The sequence below is a fragment of the Hirundo rustica genome, chromosome 12 (genome assembly GCF_015227805.2).
Source record: "Hirundo rustica isolate bHirRus1 chromosome 12, bHirRus1.pri.v3, whole genome shotgun sequence".
Lineage (NCBI taxonomy): Eukaryota > Metazoa > Chordata > Aves > Passeriformes > Hirundinidae > Hirundo > Hirundo rustica.
Genome location: NC_053461.1, coordinates 17871929 through 17897299, shown reverse-complemented (window position 1 = coordinate 17897299; position 25371 = coordinate 17871929). Strand labels below are relative to the sequence as shown.

General features: G+C 46.6%; 1 protein-coding gene and 1 long non-coding RNA gene across 5 annotated transcripts in view; one reads left to right on the top strand and one right to left on the bottom strand.

Moving 5' to 3' along the window:
* LOC120758291 (contactin-3-like) overlaps nt 1-7888 on the top strand; it is a 97214-nt gene extending 89326 nt beyond the window's left edge. For 3 of the 4 annotated variants that reach the window (XM_040076389.2, XM_040076391.2, XM_058422232.1), the window contains exons 17-21: nt 262-377; nt 911-1097; nt 4228-4340; nt 5248-5416; nt 5991-7888. In XM_040076389.2, coding sequence (XP_039932323.1) covers nt 262-377; nt 911-1097; nt 4228-4340; nt 5248-5416; nt 5991-6094 — 689 coding nt within the window. In that variant the 3' untranslated portion in view covers nt 6095-7888. Of the gene's footprint in view, nt 1-261; nt 378-910; nt 1098-3529; nt 4169-4227; nt 4341-5247; nt 5417-5990 lie in introns of those variants that run through there. The other variant, XM_040076392.2, reaches the window with a different exon arrangement.
* Nucleotides 7889-16691: 8803 nt separating this feature from the next.
* LOC120758292 (uncharacterized) lies at nt 16692-21561 on the bottom strand. The gene is made up of 5 exons (XR_005702842.2): nt 21334-21561; nt 21178-21237; nt 19427-19518; nt 18938-19110; nt 16692-17422 (listed from the first exon to the last, which is right to left on the bottom strand). It is a non-coding gene; the product is annotated as an uncharacterized LOC120758292 (long non-coding RNA).
* Between the last annotated feature and the right edge of the window lie 3810 nt (nt 21562-25371).

Genomic DNA, 25371 nt, shown 5'->3' with positions numbered 1-25371 from the left:
ACACCCACAACCCCAGTGCCATCACTCAATTTTGGAAGCCTGTTCCACAGCCTCTGGTCATGTGTTTGCTTGGGGGTCAGTGCCTGTCAGTGCAGAAAAGCCTGAAATCCTCAGCCTCCAGGGTTCCAGGAGAGCCACCCCGAGCCCTTCCAGCAGCTGTTCCACCAGGGAACGCGGCAGCAGCTCCGGGGAGTGAGGTGGGTTGGGGTAAGGAGCCAGGTTCATTCCCTGTCACCTCTCCCTCGCTGTTTCCCCACGCAGAGCCCAGCACGGCCCCCTCGGGAGTGTCTGCCACCAGCCTGTCCTCCTCGGCCATCCAGGTGTCCTGGACAGCCATTCCCTGGAAGATGAGCAATGGAAGGCTGCTGGGCTATGAGGTGAGTCTGTGGAAATAAAAATATTTCAACGAATCAACCCTGTTTGTTAAATAAAACCTGCTCCTCTTTGTCAAGGGCCACGGGCCGGAAGGGAGATTCACCCCAGATCTTGCTCTTCCTGCCCCACCTAGAGCCAGGAGAAGGACGGTTTTTTCCCAAACTAACATTTTTTTCAGAATTACATTTCCTTTCAAAGAGACTTCTTTGTAAGGCGCATTTTTTCTGAGCTTAGCTGGCTTCATTCTTAATGAAGTAATGGTTTTCCTCTTGTCATTCTTTAGTTCAAGCAAGATCTAATATTTCAATTGCCTTTTTTCTGCAGTCACACTGAAAAAGAGCAGCAAGCGTGAGAAGCAGATGGATAAGGATATTTTATTTTTTGCACAGTAAACATATTTCTGAAACTTTAATGTATTTCTACCTTTTTCAGCTGAAGAAAAAAAAAAAGGTGCTTAAAAGAGTCGAGTACAACGCTGTGGGTCAACAGCCCATTCCAGGCGAGATTTAAATGGTTTTGGTTTTTTATCTCCTAGGTTAGATACTGGAATAATGACCAAAAAGAAGAATCTTCAAACAGAGTTAAAGCAGCAGGGAATGAAACATCAATAAAAATCACGGGGTTGAGGAGCAACTTGGCTTATTACACAGCTGTCCGTGCCTACAACAGCGCTGGGGCAGGGCCCTTCAGTGCCACCGTCAATGCCACCACCAAAAAGCCACGTGAGTACCTCAGGTTAAAGAGGGGAGAGGCACCGGGGCGTGGCAGCACGAGGAGGGGAGAGAAAAACCAGTGGCATTCCTGGGAGTCACGGTGTGAGTGACCTGAATTTCCGTGTAGTCGCATGGATCGAGCACAGAGCTGCCACGCTCTTCTTCAGCAGGGTGAGTAAAACCCAGCCATTCCAGGGGAGCCCAAGGAAGAGCTGCAGTTTCTGCACAGAGCCTTTATTACGCCGCTAATGGCTGGGAGAAATTGAAAAGAAAAATCTCTGTCACTTAGAAGGGGAGGGGGCAAAAAAAAAAAAAAAAAGAGAGAGAGACTTGTTGAATTTTTCAGTGTTCTATAACATATTTATAACCTCTCTGGGGCATGGCTTTTGAAATGCAATGAACCTCATGGAGCTCATGCAAAAACAATCCTTCATGTCCACTGTTTCCCCTTGAACAAATTGCACAAGAGGCCACTCTGCTGCTGCAGAGGCGAAATTAAGCTGGAGAACCGATTGTCGAAGGCTGCGCTAATTTTTCTGCAAGTGGAAATATTTTTAGTGTGCTCCTCCGTCGTGATACAGCTCAGAATCAGGGTCATCGGTCTTGAAGTGTTTCTGTCAGAGGCACGAGAACACACAATTAAATCTGTCTGAAGGGTCAAATCCCCTGCAATAGTCATTAACATCCCCCGAGCAGACGGAGTTGGAGCATTAATATTACGAAATAAGCTAGTTACTCAGAAGTTATCAGATGCAGAAATGAGTGTCAGTCTGTCACCGAGGACTAAACCAGCTCGGATTTGCCAGAGTTTAAATGTGTTACCGTGAACTGGCTGATCTGGGGTGACTCACTGCCTGCAGCCTGGGCAGGACGTGGGAAAAGGAATTTTTTTTTTCGAATTAATCATCTTTGTGGCTGCTCCACTAGAGGTGGTGCCAGGCTGGTCAGCTCAGGGATTTTTCAGTCCTTTTTTAGTGTGCCCCACACTTTTGGGGTGTGTGATTGAGAACTGGACAAGCCCCTGGTGTGAAGAGGATCTGCATCAGGCCCTTGGGCAAGTCGCTGCTATTTGGAATAATTAAAAAGGAAAATTAATTGCATTATGTCCATGGATCTTCCTGGTGAATGAGGAGAGCAAAGCCATGTAATGTCAGTGTGAAGATTTTGATAAATTAGTTGGATGGCTGAGAGAAATAATTCTCCGTGCAACTGCAGTAGAAACTGATTCTTCATTCAAATGTGTGATTTTTAATCAATCACGATTTGTAATTTAATTTGAACGTTTGTGATTGGTGTGAAGGATTTGCATTCCCCCACAGGACCTGCCAGGTACATCTCAGAAACTCTTGCCACATCAAGAAATACAAACAGTTCAGTTCTACTGGCAATGTATTTCAGAATGGGAATTGAGCCTTCGACAATTAAAATATCTTTGCTCTTAAATTTGAAATGTGCATGTTCACAGCCCAGAATAACAAGTGGAGGTTTAAATATTGCCATGCAAAATGCCCAGTGGGTGGGGAAGACTTGCCTAAGTTGTTACAATTAATTCATATTTAGGAAGTCTTAAAATAAAACCCGGTGTTCTGTGCATCAGCTCTTAATTCTGAGAAGCGCTCCTGTGTGAGAGCAGCTTTCAGCACCTGAGCAGCTCAGGAATCCCTGCAGCTCCTTGGACGTGTCCTGACGTGACTTGAGTGGATCAGGACCTGCCACAGATGAAGTTCTGAGCACTGGTGGTTGCTGGAGATTTTGGTGTCTGCAGCAAACGGAGCCTTCTGCATCCCACAGGCAGAGGCTTACAGTTTTTAGAGATAATTACTCTTCTTTTTTTTTTTTTTTTTTTTTTTTTTTCCCCCCACATGTCATCTTAATATTTTGTTGTGGATTTCAAGGATGACTCATTTCCTTTGAAATTCAGCTGTAATATCTCAGTGTGAAAACGATTCATACATGCTGTAACACTTCATTCTCAGGAGTGAAACTATCTCCTCTTACATTTACAAGAAGTGGTTATTATTAGAATGTCAGGTGAAATCTTCCTCAGTACATGGAACAAGATAAATAGTGGGGGAAAAAAATAGCTGTGGGTGGTTGGTTGACTTTGGAATATTTTTTTTTTTTAAGTCTCACTGGGGTTTTTTTTCTGTTTTTTGAGTATAATCAGGTGGATTTTGATCTGACTGCTTATGGAAAGCAGGCGGGGAACTTCCTGTGTGAAAGAACTGAAAAGAGGAGGGGGGGAAAAGAGGAAAAAAAACATAAGCACATGGAAAGAGGCATTCAAAACCACTCTCAGTTCTTAAAGCTGGAGCCTCCAGTCTCCAAGCACAGCTCAGTCCACCTAAGCAGCAGTTGCCTCCACTAGGTGACAGCAACAGTAAATTGTTTTCCTTAACACATTTAGAAAAGATTTTAATCATTGATTTGTGTCACTGCAGGACCCATTTTCTGGGAAACCAACCTGAGGTATTTGAGGAGGTTTGTACTTCCCTGAAAGCTCGGCAGCTCCAAGGTACATGGAGGGGCAGAGGCCGAAGCATGCAGCTGCTTTGCAAATACCAGGCCTGGGTTGCTAAATGAACAAAAAATCCCAGCAGATCTCCTTGGCCAAAGCCCACTTTTGGCACAGGCTCGGTTCAGAACACAACTGGAGTTGGGAGAACCAACAGAAAAAAAAAACCAACTTCAAACACTTTGCATAACAAACATCTTAAAGTAAATCAACATAGTGGGTAAATTTGAATATTCGCTGAGACTAAATTTGTCTTAACGATCTACTGTGAAGAGTTTTCCTTGTTCTTGGCACTGTACTAAAACTAGAAATTGTCTGTTACCATCATTAGAGTTTGTTCTAATTAATCACCCGTGTCCTAAGGCACATGCTTCTATCTGGCTGTATTGAATGAAGGACCAGCAACAGATACTTCAGCTTCAGAAACAACATTTATGTGCCGTTCTGGCTCTTTCCTTCCTTCTGTTTTTCGAATTTAGCCTCTGAACCATGACGTGCACAGAGAGGAGCCTGCACTGGAGCTGCTTTTGCATCCCAAATGTAATGGCAGGCAATTACCTGAGCTGGTGAATCCATCACCAGTGCCAATGAAATTAAAGTCGTGCTTTTGTTGTGTGTTTGAAGCACCCAGCCAGCCTCCAGGAAACGTGGTGTGGAATGTCACAGACTCCAGAGTCATCCTGAGCTGGGAGGAGGTCAGAGCCATGGACAACGAGTCCGAGGTCACGGGCTACAAGGTGAGTGGGGACAGTGGGAATGATCCAGAGCTGGTATTTCCTTGTCTCTTTGCACAACACCACCCCTAAACCATTTCACTGGGGTCTCCTTTTTAGGGATTCTAAACCATATTCCAGCAGTGTCTCACCATTGATGTCCCCTAAAATCCCTCTTCCTCCCCATGCTGGCATTGCTCAGCTCTTGGGATCTCGCCCACGCCTGGATCTTAGAACATTGGAACACTTACCACATCCATAACACTTTTATTTTAAATTTGTAACACTCACCCAAATGGATAAAACTTTAAAAGAAACCAAGAAGATTTGGCCTGATGGATGTAGCTCCCATTGCTGGCCAGGTATATTTATTATATTTATTATTATATATGATCACATATATTAAACTGATATTTTTAAACCCTTTCTCTTCTTACCTGCTGTGTGCCATGCTCATTTCTCTGATAGAAATTGCACTGTTGGATCTGCTCTAAATCTGATCAGCACACAGATGCAGAAGTGTTTAAATCTGTCACATAAGAGTGTGTAAAAGAATAGCTGAGGGTGCTCCTGATAAGCTCTGTACAGCTGGATCCCACAAGATATATTCATGAATAAAAGATTTAGGCTGAAGATCTGATCATCCACTGAGCTGGATTGGCAAGAAGTACGTGTGTACAGCTTGTTCCAGTGTCCCACCACCCATTATTTCACGTTATTCTAATAAAAATAATATATTAATACGTATTATCATCCATTGTGCCATTTTAAATTAAATCTGGAATAAGAGGCTTTAACTGATGCTCCCTCCTTTCCTTTAAATGTAATATTAACCAAAAGATCAGCTCTTTTCTCTCACCCCATCGCTTTTGGAGGCTGGCGGCTGGTGTGCTGGAGGCAGAGCCGTGGCTGAGGCTGTGCTGTGTTGCAGGTTCTGTACAGGACCAGCAGGCAGAGCGGGGTGGAGGTGCTGACCACGGCCAGCACCACGGCCGAGCTGTGGCTGCGCCTCCAGGACGATTATTTCATCGAGGTCAGAGCAACCACGGAGGGCGGAGACGGCAGCAGCAGCGAGCAGATCCTCATTCCCAGACTAGCCAGTAGGTTCAGCCACTTCCCTTCGTCCCAGCTTATCTTTGCTCCCTTTGTTGATGGGCTGGGAAAAGCTAAAATTAATGCTCAGACGTTGTATGGTAATAAGGTAGTAAAAGGGGAAGCAATTAAAAGTCTTCATGCCCTTACGCATGGCAAGCTCCATTCTACTGAACTGGTAAATTACCATGTAAATTGGTATTTAAAATGTTAAGGTTTTTACTTTTATTTCTCCTTTTTTTTTAAAAAAAACCCAAACTATTACCTTGAAAGTAGACTCACAGGATCATTGAGGTTGGCAGAGACCTCCAAGATCGTTGAGTCCAGCCTTTGACCAAACTCCACCTCGTCAGCTAAACCACAGCACTGAAACCATTCACCATCACTGCACCTTGCAAGACATCTCTGTAATTTTTAAATATTTACTGTGGTTTTGGTAGATCTCTAGTGCTTGTAAAAAAAAAAAAAAAAAAAAAAAAAATTACCGTAATTTTTGCTTAGCATCTAGGAAGAGTAATAATGCGGCACGGCACATACTTACGCTTTAGTTTAATCCTGAATCCGTTTTTTCCTTTGTCACAGGTATGGATGCAAGAGGTTCTGGCCCATCAGTCTTGAGTACCTTCACTGTCTCCAGCTTCTTAGCAACAATATTCTCCTTGACCCTTAATTCCGTGTTGTGCTGATACATTTGCATTTGCTGAAGGGGGAAAAAGATTGGTTACTAAAGTGCTTTTAAAAAAAAAAAAAACTGCAGTGGTTAATGCATGTCTTTTCTTCTATCCTGACGTGTTTTTAAATTCTTTCTATTTCACTGTAAGTTGAAGTAAAAATACCGTGTAAAGTTTAGGAAATCCTTTAAAAAGGGATCTAAAAATGCCTTAATACTTGAACCAAAGGAGTTTACATGTTCCATACTTCAGATACAGTGTAAGAGAGAGGGGGAGGGATGGCACTGCGAGGTCAGGGCTGTGAGGGAGAGGGAGAAACTCCATTTTTGCAGCAACCCTGAATTGTTCTGGGCCCGTTGCGCATTGTTAAAATAACATTTGGCACGGGAAGGATGAAATGAGAGCTGTGGGTGTCACCAGTCAGAGGGTGACACAGCCCTGCTCCCAAGGCAGTGCCCTCACCCAGGAGTTTGGATCATTTTCCTGCTGCCCTTTGTGGGAGTTGCTCTAAGTGGAATGAAAATCCTGAAATCCCATCTGGGGCAGGGCAGAGGCATAGCCTCCTCTGCTGCTCCCGAGAGAAGATCTCCCAGCTGTGCTTCGAGGAGCTTTGTGCACCTTCGTCAGTAAATTCTGAAATTCCCTTCCTCGTCTCCCCACCTCCCCTCTCCTCGCCAGGTTCTTTGTTCATAAGCAGACTCTCCCACCTTGAGGATGATTTGTTTACCCTCCTGCCAGAGTTCCAGGAGCTGGGGTGCCCAGCTGGCGGCTCTGGGGAGACGCAGGGGCACCGTGGCCTTGGGAAGAGGTGACGTGGTGCTCCCAGCCCCGCAGCCCCAAATTCTGCTCATTTCTCTGCCGCACTGCGCTGCAAACACCCCGAATTCAGAGTCAGGCCTCTCCTTCCTGCTGCCCTTTAACCACTTCTGAACTCTTCCACCTGCTCCGGCTCTCAGCTGCACCCCGTTACTGTCACTTGAGTCTGGGAACTTCATGGCAATACCAGGATATAAAAAAAAAATATATACAACAATACATCAGCCTTGCTGTTGTAGAGAAATCTGTGCTTTCTTTTCATGGCAGTAAATTAAGGACACATTAAGCCTGGTCCATTTGACTTCTAGAGTTGTGGTGTGGCTTCAGTCAAATCAGCCTTTTAGAGAGGTCACAGCCTCCCTGTTCCAGTTCCAGCACGTGACATAAACCATCTCCTCTTAAAGACTGGGCTTTTCTTTAATTTCACAATACTACTGCAACACACAGAACTACACAGGGAGAACCAGGATTAATAAAATTGTGATAGCAGTGTAGAAAAAACCCACCTTGATATGCATTCAGCTGGCAAATGAGCTGCTGAGCTCCAGATGAGACAAAAGTGCTGCTGAGGAGAGCAAGAGCTGTATATACTGTACATAGAGAGCTATCAATGAGTTAAAAATTAGTTGCTTTTCCATGTGGCTGACCAGTGTTGTTTTCTGACACTTGCAAACACGGGGGGGGTGGGTGGGACATGGAAATCCAGGTGTTCCTCGTGAGTAAATAGTTGTATTTCATGCAACAAAGGGTGACTCTTTATCTCGTCTCACAAAATTCTAGTCCAGGTTCCTGTACTGCCCGTTTTTTCATGCGCTTACGTTGTATTATTACTTGATTTCTAGTTCTATATCTCCATGAGATATGTACCCACTACTTTGTTTCATATTGAAAAGGTTGAAATTTATCCTTGGACTTCCAGTTGTGTGTGTATCCTATGGTTATCTGTATGCATTCTTTTCTATTGCTCTAATAAAATATTTATTACATTGAGGGATAATGGAATATCTCTAAGTGTTATTGCTTGTTCCTGTTACGTATTTGCACACGTTGGGGGTTTAATAAATCTAAAAGTGGTTGTGCTCAAGGGTTTGAGCTCCAGCTCTGCCTGCAGCAGGATGGGCAAAAATCCCCCTCCATTTCCCATCTATCCAGTCAGGCTCTTTCCTCTTCCCTAAGACGAGAAAAAAACCCAAAAAAACCCTCCAAGTAATTATACTGAAGAAGAGTTTGATTTTAGAATTATTTATCCAGTGTATCACTATTTAGCATTAAATTTCAGGTCCTGTGTGCTGCTGCAGTTGCCTGTTCCTTACATGCTGCAGCTTCCTGTAAAACCTGGGATTTTCCAGCACTAAAACCTTTTCCTTGGGAACAAAGGCACAGCGCAACTATTCATTTCAAAGTTTTTAAAGTGTGGCTTTTACCTGCCTAACAGGGAGCTGATCCAGATGCTGCAATAAGGGTTAATAATGATCCCAACAAACCACAAGTGTGTACACAAGGCTGAATTAATTTTTCTTGAGTAAATCAGATTTTTTTTTTCCTTTCACATGGCTGTAGGTGGACACTCCTGCCTTACTCTGCCTTCCCCAGTGTCCAAATTAGTCTTCCTTTAAACTGATCTCTCTTCCTCGTACCATGTTAATTCAGCTCAGGGTTATTTGCATCGATAGAAGTATCTCGGTGAGTTGATAAAAAAACAAGCTGGAGTTGGGAAAGTACAGGAGGAAAAGCTGGAGAAGCAGTGAGGGATAATCCTACCTCTTGCAGGCATTTCCAGAGCAGCTCCTGTGGCCATCCAAAATTAGCAACTCAGTCCTGGGGTGGGGGAAAAAAATAAAATAAATAATAATAATGTGGAATGTGAACAGAATCGCTTATACAACAAGAACTGCAGGTGGTGGAGGAGGTGGTTCTGCCATTCCACTGGACTTGGGCTTCCCCAAAATAACCAGCACTTTGTCACAACCAATACTTGAAATCTCATAGGGAAGAATGGCAGGCTTCAATTACAGTTTTAAAAATTGCATTCTTCTCAATTCCCCGTCCAACACCAGAGCTGCATTCTAAAAAGCCTGGATTTCTCAGAGGTGCTTGGAGTAAGAATTCCTTTTAAAAACCCAACTTTCCCTTTGAACAGTTTACCGTGGGATACGTTACAAACACGCAGGATCCTTTATGAATACAAAATGAGTTAAAAACTAATATCACTTCAGGCCACAGAAATATTGGAGATCTCCATTTTCCACTTAATTTGCCTTTCAGTGGTGGCAGGCAGACGTGGGCAGCGCCTGCCAGGTTCTATCTGTTATGTCTTAATAACAGGCAATAAAGCAAGCTGTCCAGCGTGAGGGAGTGCATTCATCTGACAGCCCCGAAATAAATAACAATGGAAATATTGTGAAAATAAAATGAGCCTGTAAGCAGGCCCCGGCTCTCTTAGGGGAAAACAACCGCCTCGATTGTTTAATGCTAATGCTGCCAACTGCTGCAGAGCAGTAAAAAGGGATGTGTCGAGCAGAGACAGACCTGAGTGCACCTTGCTGCTGCTTTGTCGGGGCTGATGGATGGAGAGGCACTCGCAGCCTGGGAGCTGGGGGATGTGGGGCATCTCCAGCAGCTCGGGGAGCATCCTCGTCCTCTGAGAAACGGGATTTCCTGAGAGTCCCACAGGTCACAGCTTGGGGAGCATCCTCGTCCTCTGAGAAACGGGATTTCCTGAGAGTCCCACAGGTCACAGCTCGGGGAGCATCCTCGTCCTCTGAGAAAAGGGATTTCCTGAGAGTCCCACAGGTCACAGCTCGGGGAGCATCCTCGTCCTCTGAGAAACGGGATTTCCTGAGAGTCCCACAGGTCACAGCCTGGGGCTCTGAGCAGGGGGGAGCAGCCTAGGAAAGAGGCCAGAATCTTTTTTTCCAGGCTGAGCTCCCACTCGGCAAGCTCTGCTGCGCAGTTATTGAAGCCTTACCTTTGGCTTGGAAGCGTTTCCCGAGGTGGCTGAGGATGTGGACACCCCCAGGACAGCCCTGTGCCAGCTGTGCCACTTCCTCCTGCTGGCAGGCGGTGCCAGAGCAGGGCTCCTGTGCCCAGGATTTGGTCACCAGTGTGTCTGTGCCACAAATACAGCCCAATGCCACTCCCAAACAGCGCTGGCACCAGTTTGGGATGGATTTCCCCGTTTCCCTCTTTGTGCCAGCAGCTGTGACTGCCAGTCCTCTGCCCTGCCTCGGATGCACCACAGCTGCCCCCCAGAAGTTTGGTGTTTGAATGAACAGACGCTCACCTTTCCTTCTGTTCCCCTCGTTGGAATTCATGCCCTGCTCTTGCTTTGGGTTTGAACTCTCTGTTTGCAGACTTCACAGCTGGTGCATGAGAGTGTTTTACTATTAGAATTTCACAGGACCTTCATGTGCATCCTTCCTTTGCTTTTTCCACCCTTAAGGGTCAAGAAAACTTGATAAACTCGCCTGGAATTAAATTTCTCTTCTTGAACTCCTCAGTGATCTTTTTGAGGTCAGGAAGTGTCTTTGAAACTCTTGATTTTTTTTTTTCAGATGCACAAATATAGGAGACGTGCCTGCAAGCCCATGCAGCACTACTGAGACGCTTTCTTCCCAGCGTACCCGAGATTATTTCCTTACCCTTTAAGACATAATTAGTCCTGTGAGGTCTGGACCATGCCTGCTCTTTGTGCTGTGCTCTTCATCCCTTCCCAGCGATTAATTCCCTTTGGGGGAGAGAACATCAAGGCGCTGGCAGAGGCTGAAAAAGGAAGAATCAAAAGCATCCCGTTAGGAGCCTGTGAAAGGATGCAACTTCAGGATGTTCATTAACTCGGCTCGTAATAATTTAAACTCAAAACAGCCCCTAGGACGGTGGGACAGCCAAAATTGTTCATCAGAGAAGAGAAACTTTTGAGGGAGTCCAGCTCCTTGCTGCCTGCTGAGCCCTGATCCTCCCAAATCCTGCATGAGGAGGGACAAGGATTGGCTTCCTCGCTCTGTTATGAGCCAAGGGTTATGGCCTGGGAGCAGCACACAGGGAGGGGTTGTGCTGGATATTAAACATTTCCAAATAATGGGACAGGGCTGCCGGGTGAGGTTCCTCGAGGTTTTATTGCAGCATCACCCTCAGGGCAGGGTGAGACAAAAGAGATGGGCACAGCTCATGTCTTCCAGCAGCAGCCGGAATTCTGGGTGTTACAAGGCTTTTTAAAAGTTTTCTAACCAACAGCAAATTGTTAAGAGCTCACAGGCATCTGCACAAACCAATCATTAAAACCACATGTACACCTTACATCCAACAATAGCTCTTTCGTATGTTTGCTATTCAAGAACTGTTTGTACTCTTCTATAAACAAAGCACAGAGCCTCATTATTAAACTTTTCGATTATCTCGTTTAACATTTTTTTTTCTACTTGCTAAGGCCTACTCTACACAGCACAGAAACACAGACTTACTGTTCTGCGTCCTCATTCTTTTATCCTTTTAACTTCAGGCCAACATCTACACTGCTGTGAAAGCTTTCTGCTTTTTCTATTTCCCACAGGTTTGCATGCCCTTGGTCAAAGGTGGGACCTAAACCCAGCTGCCAGAGTGTGTGGCCATTAATGAAAATGCACAATAAAAGTGATTCCTTTGAACAAAAGCTCCAGAGGGAGTCCCTGCTTCCACAACATCCTCCTGCTCAGGGACACGGGGCCTTGGGAAGGCTGAGCTGGAACAGAGATGGACAGAGCTGGAGAATGAAGCAGATATTTATTGAAAGGCCTCCAGGATCCACCTTGGGCAGGACAAGAGCCTGGCCAGGGCTGCACCCAAGGTGGACCCAAAATGGTCCCAAAATGGACCAAGGGTCACGAGGTCTCACACTTGGATCAGTTTTGGTCCATTTGCACTTTGGGGTTGAATTGTCCCATTCCAGCTCCAGGCTGTGAGCTCCCATCCTTCTTGTTCCTCCCTCCAGCCACCCTTGTTTGTGCTTTTGGGGCTGAAAGTTGTCCTTGGTGTGCAGCAGGAGCAGGATTTGTTTTGTGTGGCTGCTGTGTGCAGAGAGCTGAGTGACCCTGAGTGTGAGCTCAGAGCTGCACCCTGGGCAGCACAGAACCTGAAACACAGCAAAGATAAACTGAAGGCATCATCCTGATACTGCAAAATGAGGCAGGGACGTCCAGGAACACATGGGGACAAACTCTGGGGTAACCCTGAATGCTGCAGCCCCAGACAGAACCACAGGTAGATTTTTGTCACCTCCAGGGAAGGTGCTGTGAATGCTCCCCTGAGACTGCAGCACCTAAAGAATCTCCCTGAGCCAATTCCTTCTGAAGATGGGATATGGATGGGCAGGAAAGGTGTTCTTTTGGGATTGCTGTCCCTGGGGGACCTCTCTTTTGTGCTGGAACACAAGCAATAAATGATCTGTTACATCAGGTACAAACCCAAAAAAGAGTCAGAGAAAACACGGGAAAGCCCTGTCTCTCCTGCCACTGATGATACAAAGAATAAATCATTTCCCCAGGACCCGTAAAGGAGTCAGAACAGGACACGTGTTTAACAAGAATTTCCCTCATTAGCAATCCAAGGAGGGCCATGCTTAAGGCAGACAAATAATTTAATTTTTGTCACACTTCCTAACATTGCCACCAAACGGAGGCATTTACAGTCACCCTTGTCACAACACTAATTATCTGTTTGAATAGCAGAGCTCTCTGCTGATTGAATGAGCTCTGCAGTGAGAGCAGATCATTCCATCAGTGGCATCTGATCATCACTACTTTTTGGATATAGGATGTAAATAGACTATAATGACATAAAATATGGCTTTGGTACCTTTACAGCAGCTACCGACGAGATGGGGGAGCTTCTGCAGCAGCCAAAAGCATCAGTCCACGGTCTGGAAAACAATGTCTTGGGGGTTTGTGTTGCCTTGGAAACGTGAAAAATAAAGCACCATTAATTACCTATTTTCAAGCAAGCAGTGCATCCAGTGCTGGGGGCCTGATCCCAGGCTAATGAATCCCTCACCCCAATTTCAGCAGCCTTGGGCTGATCAATCAGCCCTGCTGAACCAGGGGAGGGCTGAGGCACAGAAAGCTCTGCCAAGTTTTCCTGCTGGCTGTGATTCCAGAGGGTCACCACGAGGCTCCGGGACAGTGGTTCCTCTTTCCTTCACATCCATAACCTCAATAGCATCTTCAGCCGCTTGGGGTTTATACTAAATGTGCTTTTTCTTCGAGAGAGTACCAGCAGCAGACCTGATAAATGTCCAGGAAAACGCGTATGCAAGCCAAATATAAATCCCACAAATATATATACACATATATGTGTGTGTATAGAGAGAGAGTCATATTTTTACATATGTATATTATATATAATGCAAAATATAATGTATAGTATATTTTGTATATTTATAGAATATATATTTATATGCATTTATTATATATATATATAATTATATTTCTTATTTTTCTCTTATTTTTAATTTTTTTTTCCTCCAGCTAGAAACCATCCTGGTAGTCCTGGCCACTGGCACAGAACCAAGAGTTCAGCCAAACCTTCTGCTGTTGTTTTACCCAAAACACCGCCAAAATCTCTACTGTTTTTTCTTCAGTGTTATAACTTTTGAAGTGCAATTAAACACTTTTATCTACAGGCTGCGCGGGCTGTTTTCCCTCCCTCTAGTACTGGTGCTAATTTTGTGATTAGGAAATATAACTCTATACCATAACTCTGTGAAATAACTCTAATAACAAGTAGAATTGAAATCAGTGAAACTGGAATCAGCTTCTTCTTGGAGGAGTTTGTTGTTGTCATAAAAGTTTCTTTTGGGAAATGCTACACACCCCCTCCCCTGCCAGCACAGCCTAAATTAATCGGTGAAAATTCGAGGCACAAAAAGTATGGAGGGATAAAAATACCTCCAGTAATTCGGAGACCTTGCCCGCAGCCCAAGTCTGGGGCACAGCCGCCTCCCAGGCTGCTGGAGAAATTCACTTTCGTCTTACATCACACCAAGAAAACGCTATTTTTATATCTGTCCCAGCTATTTTAAGTGAAAATTTGCTTTAAAAGGACACTGAAAGACCTTTCCCGTTGGTGAGCATCCACTTCTAAATGAGCTGTTTACAGCAGAAATTGGGAGTTTTCTTTCCCCTCTCCAGTTTTCCTCAGGACTAATGCCAGCGGCAATCTCTGTGAATCTCCTGCCTCTTTCTGGGGGTTAAACTGGCTACAAGAAAGCCGGATCAAAGGGAAAGAAAAACTTTGTTTGGGAAAGCACAAAAATATTTACATAACACGAGATAAGCCAGAACTCCTCGTTTCTACCATGTAGACACGCTTGTAAAAAGCATGTTAAAAAAAAATTGGCCATTTTTAGTTCAGCTGGGGAGGAGAGAAGGGATTTTACAGCTCATGGAAGAGAAGAGAGACAAGGCTGGAAATCAGTTTGTGATGCAGCTAATTGAAAAGATCCAGAGTTCCCTGGGTTTCCTGCCTGGAGGAGGAGAATCTCTCGGAACCATTTTGATTCGGGAGAAGAAAAGAGAATAAAGTTTCCCAGCACAGACAATTGACTGGGAAATGGCAGCCAGAAACAACTGGGTTGGAGGAGGCAGACCTTGGAAAGTGAAGACAAGGGCTTTGTTCCCACCTCCTCTGAGCTCCTCAGCTGCAACCACCAATTCTGGCAGCAGACTGTTAATAGAACTTATGAGAGATAACACAGATTGAACTGGGGCTGGCCACTGCAGTAAAAAAATTAGAGGTGGTTTTTTTTCACAAGATATTTCCTAAGGATTCACCTCTTCCTGGCCAGCTCTGGTAAACTCAGACAAAAAGGGGAGTTCAGAACACTCACTGGTATTTATTCTAATGTGTTCATCATCTCTCCTCACTGATGTGCTGGAACCAAACCAAACCATAAATGTTTTGATGCCAAACACCCACTTGTGCCCACCCTGGGCGGAGCAGAGCTGTCCCTTCCTCTGGGCAGAAAGGAGAAGGGCCATGCTTTAAATGAGACCCATTTGGGGAAAGCTTTCTGCAAAAGGTGAGAGTTCTGTGATGTTTTGGAGCTGTCAGAGGCCCTCTGTCCTGGGTGAGTGCTGCCAGAACTCAGGAATGCTCCATGATGGTTGTTTAGATGGAAAAGGGGACTGAGGAGTCACAGTGCTGCCAGCTGAACATGAGCACCACCGTGGAGCCTGAGAAAAGCCCAGGTGAGAGCCAGGCATTGCTCCCTGCGCCTCCCTTTCCTCTGACAAAGTCACTCCTGCTCTTGGAGCTCAAGAAAAGAGATTCTGCTGCTAGGGGCCACTTCCCTGCTCACCTGGAGTTTGTGCTGCAAAGGGTTTGTGCTCAAGGGGTTTTAACCAAAGGGCTCTTGATTTTCTTGAAGCCTCTTGGATCAAAATTCTCAAAACATCCAGGTGGATCAAAACCACCCAGCTGCATATTTGGGATGGAAGCACAGATTTTAGAGACCACGGTTTGGTTTCTAGGCCTGGATCATCTGCTATTGGCCTCCGCTACACACAGCCACAAATTCAAGACTGAATTGCTGAAAGTCAGGTCTAAATCTCATTTTTTTACCCCAGTTCTATGAAGTTCCAATTAATTTCCAATATTCCACGTGCTCTTTTCTCCGGTCCCAGCCCAAGAGTTTTGCCATTCCCAAAGCAGCTCCTGACTCACTGCTCTTTCTGGGGCAGCACCGGGCTGGGACCAGCTCCCCAGGAGCTGGAATTCCCAAGGAGAGGAATTGCTGATGGAATTCATGATGTCTCCTGTGGCCAAAATAACCAGACAAGCTTATAACTATAAGCAGACACTATGAGGGACAATATGCTTAAAATGTTGGATTTTATATGGTAGTGGCATTGAATGGGAAAAATTTGAAATTAGAAGAAACTAAAAAGAGCATCAGAGAAACATGGAACATTTTGTCTGTTTCACCTGTCAATAATGCCTCATGTGCTGCTTTAAGGATTCCAGAAGGGTTCAGGGGAGATGTCTGAAGTGCCAAGAAAACATTATTCGTTGGTGAGTGCCACCTGCCCAGCAGCTGCTGTAGGTGGGCTTGCAGGGCATTTTTCATTGGTGATAAGGAGAAAAGCATTCGAGCTGAGAACCACAGAATCATTTAGGGTGGAAAAGACTTTTAAGATCATCAAGTCCAACCATTAACCCAGCACTGCAGAGGTCACCACTAAACCACATCCCCAAGCACCGCAGCTACACCTCCTTTAAATCCCTCCAGGGCTGTGACCGCTGTCCTGGGCAGTTCCAGGGTTAACAACCCTTTCAAGGAAGAAATTCTTGGTAATATCCAATCGAAACCTCCCCTGGCACAACTTGAGGCCATTTTCCCTCTCTTACAGCTCGTTACCTGGGACAAAGGACATCCATTTCCCTCTCTGTGTAGAACACTGAGTTTTTTGAGCACAGGACCTCGGACACAGAGACGCTCAGATGAGCACACCAAAGCGCACTGGAGCATCCCTGCTCCAGAGGGAAAACCTTCCCCCCACACCTGTGGCAGGACAGGACTCCTGGCTCACAAATTCAGCACTTCCTCACTTAAACATGAGGACAAACGTATAAAATACACACCCAGAAACCCGAGGGAGCGCGGGGCTGGTTTCTCCACACGCCAGCAGCGGAGATGCTGCTGATTGCCAGGCTGCAGACGGACGCTGCATTTCAAAATTAAACTGGAAGCGACTGCTTGTCGGGGCTCTTTTACCGCATCACTCGGATTTCGTGTCTGTGGGAAACTTTTCCTCAGAGAGGCTCTTTTCACAGACACAGCAGGGATGGAGGTAACAGCATGAAATGAGAGAGCTTGAAAAGCAGCGGCGTGCTGCAGGAAGCCCAGCATTTGCATGTTAAGCTACATCTATTCCCTGAACGCTCAGGCACATGAAAGCAAGCCCGGATTTTTGGTTAGCAGCAGATCTGTTCGCTGCAGCCTGAATTTAAAGGTCAGGAATGTTTAGAGCTGGGGTTTTTTGGGTTTTTTTTTTTTTTGCACTTAGCTGGAGCAGAGTTTTCCTGGCTGTGCCAGGACAGCGGGTCACGCTCCGGTCTGCGACATCAGTCCCTGTCTCCCAGTGCCAGCAGCCCCGGTTCACTGGGATGTCGTAGGAGAGACACTTCTCTGATACCAGTGACCTTAACAAGAGCTTTTCAGCGCCTGTCAGGCTGTGGCAGCTGAGTCCTTCTAGGCACGTAAAGGCCGCGTGAGCGGAAAGCGGCGGAACGAAACCTTTCTCCCAAAAAACACGGCCCCGAGGGAAGCACGAGGCATTCAAACTCAGTTCGAACCTGTCTCATCTTCAGGAATGAAACGGGTTTTTGACCAGGCTGAAGGTTTCCCTACCTGACATGACAGCTCTGCCCTTTGGCTTCTCCCCACGTGGCTGGCAGGGCTGGCTCCATCCTCTCGCTCCCGCCTCGGCGGCACCGGGGATGCGGGCGCGGATGCTCAGCTCTGCCTCCCGCTGCTCCTCATCCTCCTGTCACACCCTGACGAACAGCCAGGCATGGCAGGGCTGTCATCCACACCCCCCAGCTCCCCAGGATGCCGTTCCCTGCCTTGCTCTGGCATCCAGGAGCAGGTGAAGCGGGAGATAAAGAATGAAATGATGACCCTTGTCATCGCCTTCCAAACGAGCAGCACTGATGTGGCTGCGTGTTTGAATAGTCAGGGCAGGGGCAGGCACACATGCTGGATTTACTGAGATAAATGTCGGTCTCAGCTGTTGAATTCCTGGTGCTGATGAAGGCTGCAGAAAAAATGTGTGTATGCAGAGCGGATAAGAGATGAGGGCTTGCTGTTGCCTGCCAATAGATAAAGGACTCGAGTGACTGCTGCTTTGTTTGGGTTTGTGATTAGATTGATATGGCTCATGCCTTAGAATACTGCTGATACAGGTGAGAAATTACACAGCAGTAGAAGCCAAGAGCCTTGGATTCACCTGAAATGCACTGGGGAGCTGGTGGAGAAGGGCCCCTGGAGGGACTGATCCCACCCCAGAAAGCTGTGCATTCCCTCCAGAGGGATTTTATTTCAGCTCTTCTGGACCTGTCATTTATCTCATGTTGGCGAGGTGGCACATTGTTCCATCTCCTCTGGAGAGGGGACACGACTTCTGAAGCCACAGGGGAGGGAGAAGTGGGGACAGATTTGTCTCACATACACCCAGCAGTGACACCCCCAGCACTGAGAGCGAAGGCAAAACCCCCTCGGACTTCCCAGCACAACTGCAGACAGTGGAATTCAGAGACCTGTTCCAAGTTTCCTGCTTTCCCACGGAACTGAAGGAAGGCACCAACCCCTCCCCAGCAGCATCACTGCAAAGATGAGCCTGCCTTTCTCAGAAACCCTCGAGGTCCTCGTTCAGCGCTCGGCTGGCTGCGAGCTGGGGTCTGACAGCGCAGCTCCCGGGTGCCACCCGTGCCACAGGGGCAGTGGGGACAGGCAGCCGGTGTCACCGAGCCACCAGGCTGAACGCCCACCTGGGACCCTGCCAGACTCGGGCTCTGGCCTCCCACTTCCCTTGCATGAATACATTTGTGCTTTGCTCTGCTGCCTCTGCTGCTGGTGCTGAGAGCATCGCTTATCCCAGTGAGGAATGCGGCAAAAATTGCCAAGGGTTTGTTCTGGGGTTTTTAGCTGCTTGCTGTATCCAGAAAAATCCCTTGTCTTATTCTTGGAGTACATTTTTTGTTACTTTCTGCCTGTAAACCTCCCACCCAAGGGCAGCACCTTCCATCCCTGCAGTCCCTGGGGCATCCCCTCAGGACAATCGATATTGGACACTGAAATCTCGGGGATTTGCTCTGCCACCAGCCCCAAAGCACCTCGAGAAATCCCATGTGTCTGCCTCCCAAGGTGCCTCTGCAGCAGGAATAAACATCTGCCACAGCCTGGACAGGCCCTGCTGAGGAGGGAGGAAGAGGAAGGGAGATTCTCCTTTTCTCTCTCTGCCTTCAACAAATCCACACCTGCTTATGGCATCTGATGTATCCACCTCTTACCTGGTACCTTTATCTGTTCCTGTTCTGGGACTCTGATCCTACCCAGGACAGCTGAACTCCCCAGAACTCTTCTCCTCTTCAGCTCTCTCCTCTCTGCGGGGGTTGCATTGTTACCCAAATTTTGCTGCTGCATTCAGGGTTCAGAGCAGGAGTTACCTAAAGCAGCAGCACCTCTGTAAGGGAGAAGTGATCCCTCAGAGGGGATGAGATCAGCTCCCAATGACCCCCTGAAAGGGGGTTTTATGGAATTGCAGGTAGTACCAAAAAATCTCAAAATACAGAAAAAAACCATCCCACATACCTATGAATGAAAATATTCCTGGTTATATTTAAATGTGGTTTTCCATGGAGAATGCGGTCAAACTCCATTTAAACATGTGACTACCTCAGGTATTGGTGCATCTGCTGAAAATTTTCATTGCAAAGACAAAAAAAAAAAAACCAAAAAAACCCCAAAACATGTAAAAGCTTTGGATCAGAGATGCTCACCTGTACCACCCTCACTTGGGCTGCACTCAGGATCTCAGGTACCAACAGCTCCGTGTCCTCCAACACCTGAACATAAAGTCAGGGAAGGTTTCCTTTGGGAAGAGTTGAGAGAAACAAGCTGAATGACAGGTATGGTTGGCTTAGGAACTCTAATGTCTGCTTGATTTGGGGCACATTCATAATTCACGTTTAGAATTCGATTATTTACATAACTGACAGAAATGTAAAAGCAAATAAGATAACAGAGTGAAAATATTTCTGGTTTCTTATGACAGTAAAAGGCAACTTCAAAACAGCTTTAAAAGTGATGGCCAACATTGTTTCCAGATTTAGAACTTTTAAAGACCTCGAAATCGCACACTCACAACTAAATCAATGAGAAGGGAATGTTGGAGGCACAACACGTAACAGACATGCAGGATCACAGCCTGGACTGGGAATTCTTGCCCTGACACCTGTTGCCTTCGAGTGGTCACAAGAAGTCAGAAAATGTATCTGACTCCTTTCCCAACACCTGCCACAGGCGATGGAGACCCCAGCCCACACACAGGGCCCTCCAGGGCCCATCCACATAATCCTTTTCTTAAAGATATAACAAAAGACAGAATTGGAGGCTGATGTGTGCTCTGTTTCACGTTTCAGTGTTACCTCAGTCCTCCCACCACGCCTGCTCCGGTGAAGGGAGGAGCACGTGGGGCTGAAAATTACCAAGCAGGTGTTTAAAAGACATCTGTAAGCAGTTCTGCTATGGTCTAATTAGTTCTCTAATGCACATTACAGTGCACAGTCATCATTATTTCCTCTTCATTAGCTGCTGAAATATAATGCATCCTTAAAAAAACCCCAACCTGATTTCCCTTTTTTTTTTAATTAAAAAAAACCCCAAGAGCCTGTTTCTGCCATTACCATAACAAAGGCAATAGGAATATGATTAATGCATCCATCCAAGCCATGAGCATTGTGCACTGAGCACCAAGGCACCCTCTCAGCCTGACGTGAGCTCCCACACTCAGAGACACACTCGGTAACATTCACACTTGTTTGCAAAGGAAAACAACAGGAGAAGGATTCTTTTCTCCTCCTGGCAAAGGCAGAATCCTGTTCTTTGCAAAGAGGGAGGCCACGAGTCTGGCAAAAGGCACCCAAATTATTGAAGGCGTGGTCTGAGAGGGACAGGAGAGCTCTGTCCTGCAGTGACTCCTGTGGGGGCGATGGGGCCAGCTCTGCAGAGTCTGGGGTGATTTTGGCTGGTGCTGGCTCTCTCTGTGCCCGAGCACGCAGCTGCAGGGTGCAGAAGTTGCTGAACAGTGGCCTTTGCTCCCAGCTCCTCAGAGGGACTCTGCAAGAGCTGCAGGATCCTGGCCAGCCCCAGTTCCAGCAGCACAGACACAGCTTGGGAGCTGCCGTGCCCCAGGTCCTCAGGAACGCCTCCTTCCTTGGCACGTTCCTGGTGCAGATCCCCACTGGGATCACCTGTGCCGAGGAAAAGGTCTTCTCTGAGCCTGTGGATTTCTTTAGTGGTGCAGCAGATTTGGTTCCAGCCAGACAGCTGGGGCACAGCACACTCCCTGCAGAGCCTTTGGGATAATTTGGGGGATTGGGGGGTAGATGAGGGACCCAGCTCCTGTCCTCCATGCCTGTGCACACTGGACACCCTCACCAGTCACCACAGCACCCCTGAGGCGAGACATCCCCTTTTCCACAGCCCAGTTTAGCTCTCCAGCAGAGGTTGGAGGTTAGGATGAACTCACCTGGGGGCACAGCAGCTGAGGAAGGAACATTTTCCCGCCTGTTGGCCTCTGACAGCAGCCCTTTAATTACAGCACATGGAAAGCCTTCAGCAAGTCCCTGATCACGCCCAATCCCCCAAACCCAACTTAAAGCTTCTCTGCAGCTCCACTCCCCACCTTGTGTGACGGAGCGATGACAGATGTTCCCAAACTGATCCCTCATGAAGCATCACACCACGTCTATAATGAGGCTTTACTGCAACAACAGATTTTACTCTTCCTCCGGAGATCAACAGAAATCTGGCCAATTTTCAGACTAATTCAAGCTCTGGGGCGCAAGAAAACCCCAAAGTCGATGCTGATGGAGCAGCAGCGGCATCAGGGCTGTGGGGCAGTGCCCTGTGAGCTGCTCTGCTCCCAGCAGCCAGGCAGGTGGGGATTTACACCTTGAATTAAAGGGGGTGAATTCACACCCACCTGAGGCTCGGGGATGTCTCACCTGTGCCTGGTCCCTGGAAACACCATCAATCAGCTGCAAACAGCCCCGGGATTTTCTCAGGATGTTTCTCGGCCAGGGCTTCCAAAATCCCTCAAAACAAAACCCAAAACCCCAGTGACGGATGCCGGGGAAGGGAAAGTTTCATGCACCTTCCCTTTAAAGACAGGGGAGCAGCAGCAAATAGGTTAAACAATTTAGCCCAGGTTGTTCAATAAGCGCTTTGCAGAGCCTGGGTTGGGATCTGGAGATCTTGTCTCCTGCTATCGACTAGATTTAACATTGCTGGAAACACCTTAATTATTTTGTTTTGTTGTTCCAAAGAGCTGAGCACAGGAAATAGTCTAAAGCCCTGTTCAGGGCTGAAAAGAAAGCTTGATGAGATTTTTGTTTCTTTTGCTGAGAATACAAAGAGCAAAAGGTTGGAAGTAGACGGGCCACTGAGCTCTCCTGGTTCGCTTTCACAGGTTGTTTTTTGCCTTATTTTCATTATTAATCAAGACCAGGCTGAAGTTTCCTCAGGAAAAGGGTAATGGTGTCAAGAAAATTTAACATGTGCTGGAGACGAATTCAATGCAGCTCTATTACCTGTAGGTCAGCTTGTTGTTTTTTTTTTTCTTTTAGAGACAAGTTTACATCCCAGCTTAAGGAAACTATTGAACCAGGCACAACAGGAGCTCTGTGCTGCTCCTCGAGCCCCGTCGGAGGCGCGCAGGAGTTTGATAATGTTTTAATGCAGCGCGGACGGAGCGTTTGATTTCGCGTATCGATCGCTCTGTACACAATTAGTGGAGTATTGTGCGAGCTGACAGCCGGTGCAGCTCCTTGCTCTTGTTTTTTGGAGTGAATAAAACTGGCTGAGGCTGAAGTGAGGGGAAGCAATCGCGTTCCCTGACCTCAGCAGTGACATCCAGCAGCAGTCACGGAGCATAAAGGCTTTTTAAAATCATGCAGAAGCTCCAAGTCCCTCGGAGTTATGCTGACAGCTCTCTCACCTGTGATTTAAAATTATTTGAAATAGATGCTTAAAGAAACATGATTTTTTTTTTTTTTTTTTTTTTTTTAATTGAGGTTAACCTCCAGCTTTTAAAAGCCAGAGGAAAAGGACTGAATTTCAGTCCCAGGCACTTTTATATTTGACAGGTAAAAATTACAAAAAAAAAAATATTTCACGTATTTAAAGGCTTTTCTTCCTCTTGTTCTGGTATTTATATTGTATTCTAATTGCTGATTACTCAACAGGCAGAGGTAAATGTCTTTCACCCCTGAGACTTTTGGAGATGTTATTTTGACACGTCCACGCAGACCGACACCCACTCAGCGCGTCAGGATGTAACTGCAAAATCAATTAATTCAACAGCTATCTCTGCAGCCTGAAGTGTAATTACCCATGAAATGTTGATGGGTTTCAGGATAGCAGAAATTCATCATTTATGCTTAACCTGGGCTGCTGTCCCCTCCCTCCATCCCAGAAGCGGTGCTCGGATGTGCAGGGAGAAGCGATGGGTGCAGCTGAGCTGGGTCTCACCCACCCTGGGCCACTTTGAGCCCTTTCACCCCTCAGGAAGGCGAGGTGGAGCACGGGCAGCTCTTCCAAACCCAAACCGAGCCAGCACCCAGCTCCCTCCCAGCAAAGCGCCTGGGCACAGCCTCCTCCTCTCCCCTCTCCCACTTTCCCTCCGCTTCTCCTGGCACTGCTGGGGGCTGTGCCAGAGGGTGAGGAGCCTCCTGATGCCCCCGCAGCTCTGCAGGAGCCTCTCCTGCCTCCAGGAGCACAGTGCTTGTCCAGCGGCAGCTCCAGCACTCCAAGGACGCAGCCTGGGATGAGGCTCTCAAAAGCCTGCGAGGAGCTGGCTCCAGTTATGGATGCTGGGTATTAACAGCAACTCTAAACACAATCATTAATTCATTTATCTGCAACTTACAGTAGCCTTTGTGGGGGGAAAAAAAAGCGCGTTTTAGGGTTGAATAATTTTATTTTTTTTTTTTTTTTAGCTCTGTGTAAAACAGGCATCATCAGTATAATCCTTAGAATCTAATAATGATTCCATCAGTGTAAAAATCATTATCCTTAGGCAAGAAGGAAACCAATTCAATTACGATGTCGGTTGAAAAATCGAGGGTGAAAAGTTGTAGTACATATTAAACTTGAGGCTGGAAAAGTTGTAGTACATATTAAAATGGTTACTACAAAATTTGTGCATCCAGGCTAACAAATGCTAATATGTTCTTTTGTTACCTCCTAATTTATATGATTCATGTAAGCCCGCAGCAAGAGAAACTTGTTTTAAAATTCATCTGCGTTAAAAAATAGCAATGCAATGAATTGTAAAGTTATTAGCATTCACGTCTAGTTGTGTTATTAAGCTGTACACATCAAATCGGGTACTACAAGCACAGAAATGTCATAATGAAGTAGAACAGCATTTAATCAGAAGAATTTCTAAAGGTCATCAGAGCATCATATAAATTCATCCACGCATGACAGCAATATGAAATAAATAACTGCAAGAACACTGTAAGAATAAACTTCATTCTGGGAGCTTTGTTTTCAGTAGTAGAGGAATTAGCTGAATTTCATGCTGAGAGAACAGCTAACAAAAAAAAAAAAAAAAAGCCACGGAATTCTGGAGCTTTAATTAATGAAAGACTAATAAGAGGCAGCTAAGGAGTTTTCCACACGGGAGCTAACGAGGTGTGCTCCCTGATAGTTCCCTACCACAGCTGATCTCAGACGTCTCCCTACAACTCCGAGCAAGTGTTCAGCTCTGCTTCTTCTTCCTCATTAGCCAGATGAGCCCTAAATGAGTCCCTTTAAATAACCAAAGTTTTGTTAATATTTTTGCACTCATAAGAACACTTTAACTGCTTTAGGACGCGCATCGTAGGCCTGACAGCTGGCAGCTCCGAGCACCGGAGCTGGGTTGATGTTCCCGTGGCTGGGATGCTCCAGCACGACCAGAGCAGATGCTGTGGTCACCCAGAGCCAGGCTCAGGTACCTGAAATCGTGTTCAGGGGTACCTTGATCTGCACAAAACCCGATTGATTTCACTGGGAACCTTCGCAGAACAAAGCTCAGCCCTCAGGGATGAAAGGCAGGGGGCTCTGGCTTGGGAGGTGATTCCGTGCGGGGCACACGAGTGTGATGAGACAGGTCAATAACTAATTCATCAAAACCTCTTTCTGAGGCCCGGCGTGGATCACTGGCTTTCACCTCATTAGGTGGCCTGGCAGAAAAAGGAGCCCTGAGTTTCCAGCTGCTCCCCAGCCCCAGGGATGAGGAATTTCCCTCCTTGGAGTGGCCACTCCTGGGCAGGACCAGGAGCCCTGCACAGGGGACCCCATCCTTTATTCTGTTTGAACAGGATCCCTGGTACTTTTTAAAGATAAGGGATGGGGGTTTTGCAGTTTTAGTTCTGTGTTAGGATTCAGGCAAACCCTGTTGCTCCTGCTGCTGTTTGTGTGCTGCCGAGGAGAGAAAGCAGATAAAACACTTTTCTACTTCCACGGATTTCAGCTGCACAAAGCCCCGAGCACCGAGCAGCCCTTAAAGTGGATGTCTCAGCTTTCCCAGCCCTAATTGCAGATGGGAATTTCTCACAAAGCAGCCACTCCTCTCCTGCTGCTCCTCCGAGCTCCTGTGCGTGCCTGGATCTGTGTTGGCGCTTTCCCTCAGAAAGGAGCACCACAGCCGCGGAGGACTCCTGGAATCTGGCTT